Source organism: Aegilops tauschii, chromosome 2, assembly GCF_002575655.3.
Source record: "Aegilops tauschii subsp. strangulata cultivar AL8/78 chromosome 2, Aet v6.0, whole genome shotgun sequence".
NCBI lineage: Eukaryota > Viridiplantae > Streptophyta > Magnoliopsida > Poales > Poaceae > Aegilops > Aegilops tauschii.
In genome coordinates, this window is record NC_053036.3 from 448,177,711 (window position 1) to 448,185,939 (window position 8,229).

Below are 8,229 nucleotides of genomic sequence, written 5' to 3' on the forward strand. Positions count from 1 at the left end.
AACGATGCCCGTGGTGCGTGGTAGCAAAACAAATTGCGGGTTGGACCAAAAAGCGAGCGTGGTTGTGGCAAAAAATCGACGCCGGCGATGCGTTGTAGCAAAAATCCGGTGTGGTTGTAGCAAAACGAGATGCATATTGTAGCATCACGTACAGTGCTTGTAGCAGGGAAGTGCAGGCCGGAGCAGCGATGCCGTCCTCGAACCGCCGATGCCGGTAGTGCGCTGTAGCAAAACGAAGTGCCGGTTGTAGCAAAAGCTAGCATGGATGTAGCAAAAACCTCCAACGGTAGGAGCAAAAAGCCTGCTACGGTTGCAGCAAAAAAATCATTGTCGTCCTCGCGAGGTCGTAGCTCTGCCTGATGGATGTAGCAAAAAGCTTTGCCGGTAGTAGCAAAATCCAACAACGGTTGCAGCTTTCCCTTTTTGTGCAGTGCCATTGAAGCTTTCTATGTCTATGGTTGAAGCTTTTTTCAACGGGTGTTGAAGCTTTTCTAGGTGACGGTTGCAACACTTGTATACGCGGGAGGATCCGGGCGTGGCTGCAGGCAGCCATGGCGGCCGGCAAGGGAGCGCTTCACCGGCTGCGACCCCGTGATGACGATGACGCCGTTTTGCTGCAACCGTAGTAGATTTTTGCTACCACCGGCGATTGAATTCGCTACAACCGGTTCCAGCAAAAATTCACCGTGAGGGGTAGTCTGCCATGGCCGGTTGCAGCTCCGGCGTGGCCGGGTCCGACGAGGTAGGCAGAGCTCCGATGCATGCGAGGAAGGCGTCGCCGTGGTAGCACCCCGTAGCACTGGTTGCAGCATCTCCCGTTGTCACCGCCCCTCGGTCGCCGGCGAGATGGGATGGTCGCCGGCGAGCTTCGAGCGGGGAGGGGAGCGCGTGGCGCTGCGACCGGGGGGCGGGGGGGGGGGGGGGGGGAGGAGGGGGAAGGGATGGGGAAGGGGTGGGGAGGAGAGGGCAGAAGAAGAGGGCGGCGCGACGCGAGGAAGAGGAAGAGGAAGAAGGGGATCGGGAGGAGCGCGAGGCGTACGATGCGCTGCGCGTCGCTTCGATCGAGTGGCCCGCGTGGGACCGGCGGAACGGTTCGGCCGGTGCGCCGTTCCTAAACACTTCCCTTCTGTTAATCTCCCCCAGCTAAAAAAATGTCTGCTCGGCCTGCCTGGTACTCACAGTGGGGGAAGATAACGACCGAGGCAGAAGCGCGTCTGGAAAGGCCCCGGCGCGCCCAGAGCAAAGATCGACAACTCGTAGCAGAAAACGGAAGAAAAAGAAAAGAAAAAGGAGTTCCAGAAAGAAATTAGGGCAAGCCGCACGCACGCCACCCAAATCCCCGTAGTCCTACGCCACCATCCGCCACCGCCGCCGGCGAGTCTCGGCGGGGGCAGAAGCGGCCGAGGAGAACCCCTTCGCTCCCCCCCCCCCCCCCCCCCCCCCCCCCCCCCCCGAATCAGGCCCCTAGGGGCAGAATAAGAGGGAGAAGGGGGCAAGTCAGCCTTCCCCGTTCGATCGGAAGCAATATCTCTCCCCCGGAGGGTCGCCGGCGGAGCAACCGCTGATGCGGCGGCCATGGCGTCGGCGGTGCTCTCGTACATTCAAAGCCTGTGGCCGCTCTCGGCTCTCCTGAAGGAGGACGACCTCGGGGCGTCCGCGCGGCTGGTGCGGACCCTCTCCGTGCCCGAGGAGACGAAGCAGTTCGTGTTCGCGATCCGGGAGCCCGAGACGCAGGGCTTGCTCTATATCCTCGCGGCGCAGAACCTCTCCGAGCAGTCCGCTTTGGACGCCGCCCATCTGATCAGGGCGGTGCGGCCCCGGGCCGTGATCACCCAGGTCGCGCACACAGAGGTCGAGGACGTTTTGATCGAGGAGCAGTGCCTGGCTGAAGGCGGAGCGGGCGGCGTGCCGGCGTCACCATTACAGGTGATTAAGGGTTGCATCACCGAGAAGAAGAGCAAAGATCACTATGTGAAATCCGCCGCTTGCCAGGTCCTGCGGGAGATTTTTGGGGTCGGGTTCTACGGCCATCTATTGGCTGCCAAGAGAGCCGCGGAGGAGACAGAGTCACATTTTCTCTTGCTCGGTTCTCCGTATGAGAAGAATTGCAATGCGAGTGGATCGAGCAACGGAAATAGTACGGATGATAACTCAGCTCAGCAATCGCAGACTAGCTGCTCTCTCCCTCATAGTGCCATGGATGATAAATCTGGTCTCCAGTTACAGAGTAACTGCTTGCTCCCTAAGAGTGCCACTTCAGCAGCAAGCTCCCATGTCAGGAAGATATGCCTTGTGGATGATTATGGAGGACAGCTCATGAAGTCGCTAGCTCCAACTGCTAACTTGTTGTTGTCCCAAGCTATCTCTTCCTATGCTGTTGCGGAGTGCAGACTGTCAGAATGTAAGCCGGCCGACAGATACGAGCCTCCACTTTTTGCGCAGACCGTCTACCCTTTGCTCTCTGACCTTTATGAGATATTTGTTGAAATTCCGTCTATTGGGAAGGCTATGGCTTCTGCACAGATGTTGCTCACTCAAGTTCACAAGGGGAAGCCAGTTTGCAGTGAAATGTTATCTGATGTCTATGTATTTGGAATTGCAATAGAGGCTCTCAGAATATGTTTAAACAATGCAGGAAGACGCCGCATTAATACCAGGGATAATCATAGTTTGGAGAAATTGGAGTTTGCAGAGCTCCCTTCTGAGGAGAAGTGCCACATTCTTCTTGTTCAAGCTCTCAGAAGTCAACTAAGGGAGTTCGGTTCTGTGGTGGCTGTAGTTGATGCCAGCTGCTTAGCTGGAATAAGGAGACACTGGAACACTCCTGTTCCTTTGGAGATCACACAATTAGCTGGCAGTTGCTTCAATCATTATGGCAACAAAAGTGAGAGTGAAAATGAGAGTGATAACAATGAGGTGCCATTGGACAGTACTGATAAAAAGAGCTGGATAGCTGAGAAACCTGTGGTCGCAGTTGGTGCGGGAGGAACAGCAATTCTTGGTTTTTCATCTTTGTCGAAAACTATCCAGGCATCAGCCATTCTTAAGTTGGCTCCATATAAAACTCCAGTGATTTTAAAGTATGGCTTAATGCAGCTGCAAAGGCATGCCGGCGTTGTATTAAGCAAGCTCCTCTCTCATGGGGTTGTTAGTGCTGGTTCGAAGTCATCTGTTTTACAGTTCACAGCTTCAGCAGAGAAGATTCGGGCCGTGACACACACCGTAATATCATCTGTAGAGAGAACTAGCTTGTTGGCGATGCGGACATCGTTCTACGAAATAATGCAAAAGAGGCAGAAGCACAACCGACCTTTCCGAATAGCTCCTTGGGCAACATTTGGTTTTAGCTTGGTTGCATGTGCTGGCCTCCTGAAGCATGGAGATGGGATTGAGTGTGCTGCTGAGGCCGCACCTTCTGTTCCCATGATTGCCTCCCTGGGCCGTGGTCTTGAGAGCTTGCGTGTCACTTCAGAGGAAACGAGGCAAACAAGGAGCCAAAATGTGAAGGAAGCTTTGCTAACATTGTTGCGCAGCTTAAAGAAATCAGAAAAGTAAAGCCACGATAATGTACAACTGAAACTGTATAGATTTCATCATGCAATTTTGTCATTAGAGCGAAGCTTTCATACCATCTGTACAGTACATTATTCTTGTCCTTACTGATATAATGAAATTCTCATGGTATGCTATTGTGTGCACTTCTTGCTTGAGCTTAGAGAGCATGGGAACCAGATTGGATCATTTGTGTTTGATCTTCTGCACATAAAAGTACAGAGCATACACATAATTCGATGTTCATGCTTTAGTAATTTATTGATTCCCAGTAAGATTGCTTGGTACAAGATCTGAGTGAAACACTTTGTTGATAGTATTGTTAGAGGTAATATACAAACAGTAATGCTTCTCTTTTGGAATATTTTCTCATAAGCAACATAAGAGTTGGTGATGCAACTTATTTTTTCTTCTGGGATCATATTTGCCTTATATAGGCTTACATTTCGAGATTAACCAGGCATATTGTGGCTGCCATAGATCTTCTGATTATTCATTGTTAATCTTGAGCCAAGGAAAAGTAGGCAGCAGCATCAAGTTGATATTCATTTAATGATATACATACTTGCATTTAAACATCTGTCTCACGATTACAAATCAATGTGAAAAAGAAAACCATCCATGTGATCTCTTCGTTGCTATACAAAAGTGATGGGCCTCCCCAGGTAAAACAGTCCGTTCACATTTCTGTTCATACTGCTGCTGTTTTAAGGGTGAGAAAATCAGAAATTTGGTTTGTGTAGAAATCTGGCTGTATTTTGTTGTCGGGGCTTTGAAGCATCTGCTCAGAAGTCACACCTGCAGAAGGCAGCCGGCCAAGGTTAGTGCCGATGCAAATTCAGCAGAGGATGCACTAGAGTTCAGGGTGAATGGTATGATCAAGATACCTGAAAGAACCAGAAGAGTTTTGCAGCCTCCATTTTGCCCAAATAGAACGTCAGTATCCAAACGGTCACCTACCATGCATATCTGAGATGTTGTGATTCCAAACCTGCCACCAAAGAAGAACAAAGGTAAAACATCTCAAAACTATTCTTAGACATCAGCTTTTGCTTCACACATTCTTCCTTGCAAGGTTCTGGAAATGGATTCATGGAGCTGGACCACTGCTGGGACAGTTAGCTTCTTACTTCTTTGCCAGATAGTCCATCATGAATGTCGACGGCTTCCCGACGACGAGCGGTTCTTGTTTGGTTGAACCAAGAACAGCGCCAACCATCGACCCGCCACCTGGGCCAAGGCAAATGTTCATGATTTCAGCAAGGGACTGTGTATGTATCCTTTCGCAGTATGTATAAAGAGTTCTGTTTAGCTGGTATATATAAAGAGTTGGAATGCCTGACTAACCTGCCCACTCCTGGGCATCGGTGAGATGGGTGACAGCATCCCTGTTTGTTGCAATGAAAAGGCACCCAGGATTCTCACGTATGCAGAGTGTCCCGTACCTTAGAAGTAAATTAGTGATAAGTTTACATATGTGGAATTGGTAATACCAAATTTTGTAGATTATAAAGAGCTAGCATGTGGTCTTGCTTCTGCACTTGTTTAATCAAATGAGTGTATTTTCAATGTGCAATCAAATGCGCATCTAAATTTCTACAATCCTAAGCAGTCTTAATTGAATCATTTATATCCATCCTTATTTTCATTGTCTTTTTTGTTGTCTAAGTTCATTACTTTGAAGGCGAGAGGAGTGAACGACGATATACTTACTGAACTTTGTAGTAGTTAAAATAGCGATCAAATCCCACTACCACTGCTCCAACCTGTGAAAATCCAAATTTTATTACTGCAGTGGTGGCACTTCTTAACTCAAGATCAGAAGATGAACAATGATCATACTGACATCTTTGTCATGCTCCATGTAGAAGCCAGGCTTCAGCTCAATCTTCTTGTCACCGTCTGTCTGCATGAGCACGGCAATATAATGTAAGCCGGGTAAACTTTTCGGAAGTCTCATCCACTCAAATCAGTTGATGCTGATTAGCATGCAACATTGGCTAAACCACAAGCTAACATGCTAAAATGCAGTTATGTTAACTAATCATGAATATCACAGAGAAAGGAGTCACTCTTTGTTACATACAGGTCCACCGAGGTACTGAAAGCCAGCCAGCTCCAGCTCCTTGAGAATCCCTTCCTCTCCAATCACGTAAACCTGCACCATAGAAATACTTAACTCTGTGCTTGATTTTTTTTGTGCTAAATCATGTGTACCAATGCAATGCAGTCACATTTTCTGAAGATGGTGACTGATGTATGCTACCTTCTTGTCTTTAGGGAAATCGATGGACTGCAGGTACGCAGCAGCTGCGAAGGACGAAGCAAATATCTCTTCCTGCGCATCGATCATCCATGCCTCATCAAGTTGATTTTGCACTAGAGGAAATTGATCGATGGACAGAGACAGCAGTTCATGGCAGGAATAGGTACTACCTCATTGACACTGAGCCCGAGCGTCTCGAACTTCTTCCCGTACTGCTTCCTCGACTTGGTGGAATTGTTGGTCACGAACACCAGCCTCTTGCCCTGCAGCACAGCAACAGCTTGATGAAATCAGCAAGAAGCCATAGGAAGTTTGAGAAGATGATCCATTCTGTGAATCTACCAGAGCCATTACAGTTCACAGCAGACCTTTGATCTGAGCAGGTCGAGCGTCTCTGGCACGCCGTCGATCAGCTTGTCACCCTTCCAAATCACCCCTACGCACAACAACAGCGAGGAAAAGAGAGCCAACTCATTCAGGAAAAGCTGCAGCAAACTGGTAATTAAACCTTAGCGATCGATCAATGTCTCACCGTCGCAGTCGAATATGAACGTCTCTACAGAGTCAATAAGAGCCTCGGCGTCCTCCAGCTTCGCTGCAGGGACTGCCGCTGCTGCCGCCGCCATCACGGGCCGTCTGACGGCGCAATTCGGTGATGCCGCGGTTAGGCTGCCGCCGGTGCGCTGGCTCCTCCCGAAGGACGCGGACGGCGGTAGCGTCTGCGACGATGGGGTAGGGGAGGAGGTGGAGGGCAGGAAGGTCGGGGAGGCGCGAGCCAGGAGCATCTCTGCTTCGATGTGAGTACGTTTTTCTTTGAAGATCGGGTGGCGTTTGGTTGGTGTGGTCTCCGTCTGGGCGATTTAACGGTATATGCCTATGTGGCTGTGCCATGGATGAACATTTTTCGTGTTCCGTCTGGTTGGTGTGGCGCGTCCATGGCTTGTGGATTTGTGGCTGGCAAGGCAAAGGGATTGGGGTGTGGTGTGGGCTAGTGTTGCTGTGGTTGTGGTTCGAGATAGTGTTTGCACTCATACGAAGGTCGGGACTCTCGGGAGGATGGCCCGTTCATTATAGAGCAAATGAAACCGCCGACTTAATAACTAGAGAAAAATCGAAAGAAATTAGACAGATTGTCTATATTTGCTATCTATCCATCATAGCAGATAGTTGTAGAACACTCCCTCCGTTCACAAATATTTCCTCTGTCGGGGTTTATTAGTTATTTTAGGTGAAAGTTTGACCGTAGATTTTAATCATGAAATGTAAGTTTATTTAGCCGTAATAGTATGATTGGAAAGTACCTTCAAATATGAATCTCGCAATATAATTTTGGTGACATATCACTTATATTATACTAGTCAAATATACGGTCAAAGTAGAACTCAAAATACAATGGGGTAAAACTATAAGATGTTTTAATCTTTTTCTAAATCGAATCTATATAGACACATTTTAGTGTGCCTGTTCAGTCATTTCAGTCTATATGCAGTACACAATGAAATATCCAAAACGTATTATATTTGTGAAAAGAGGGAGTATAATATACTAGCAAATGTTGTGATTGATGTTTTTTTCTCGAATACGCACGAATGTGCGTACTATATATTAAAGAAGAGGATGGGGGATGAGAAACCCCTCCACGTTGGCAGTTACAATAGTGTTACATAACTCCAACTCCACGCGGACTATCACAAACTAACTACTCGCGTCATGACCCACCTCCACTCCACGGCCGCTATGAATCGGTCCATGTCTGCCTTAAGTAGGCCTGCCACCTTTCACGCCCTACATTCTACCGATATCCTATGGGTGACATGTGTGCTCGACGAAGCATCACCATCAAACACGATCCCGTTCCGAACAATTTCCACATTACAAGTATGAGTAGTGCCCTTGCATCCTTTCTCCCTGAGGTTATTGGAGACGGAGCATCCAAGATTGATGTTTTTTGGACGTGTGAGCTTCTCTGAGCCTAAGATTTGCTTTGAGAGGCAGAGAGTTGCCAGCAAGCGGCCACAGGAACACCTTAATTTTGTAATCTTCCATATGTTAAACCAAACTTGCTCTCCAACTCCAATAACCGAGCTAGTAGGGTATGCACTATACACCACGTTAAGGAAAGGATACAAATGAATAATATGAACGTCTGCTAATTAGAAATGGTTCTCAAGTTATAGCGAGCCATCACCCCATAACTCTCTTTACTCGCACCTAACAAAGATCAAATCCCAAAAAAATATGAGGATATATCTTGAGCTGGTACGGATCGATGATATCCGAAATGTTTTTCTGTCAAAGGAAATTGAGGATATAAAACATTTGTTACTCTCTCCGTTCACTATTATAAGATGTTTTTAACCTTTTTTTGAATAAATGTATATATAGGTATTTTAATGTGTTTGTTCACTCAT

General features: G+C 47.9%; 2 protein-coding genes across 2 annotated transcripts; one reads left to right on the forward strand and one right to left on the reverse strand.

Moving 5' to 3' along the window:
* The first annotated feature begins 1,215 nt into the window (after positions 1-1,215).
* LOC109734279 (uncharacterized) lies at positions 1,216-4,353 on the forward strand. The gene has a single exon (XM_020293492.4). It carries the CDS (start codon positions 1,576-1,578, stop codon positions 3,553-3,555), a length of 1,980 nt encoding a protein of 659 aa, XP_020149081.1. The 5' UTR covers positions 1,216-1,575; the 3' UTR covers positions 3,556-4,353.
* On the reverse strand, positions 4,074-6,885 carry LOC109734281 (phosphoglycolate phosphatase 1A, chloroplastic). The gene is made up of 11 exons (XM_020293493.4): positions 6,351-6,885; positions 6,187-6,254; positions 5,989-6,081; positions 5,819-5,890; positions 5,639-5,710; positions 5,399-5,458; positions 5,266-5,318; positions 4,900-4,997; positions 4,683-4,782; positions 4,440-4,543; positions 4,074-4,350 (listed from the first exon to the last, which is right to left on the reverse strand). Exons 1-11 carry the CDS (start codon positions 6,601-6,603, stop codon positions 4,244-4,246), a joined length of 1,080 nt encoding a protein of 359 aa, XP_020149082.1. The 5' UTR covers positions 6,604-6,885; the 3' UTR covers positions 4,074-4,243.
* Between the last annotated feature and the right edge of the window lie 1,344 nt (positions 6,886-8,229).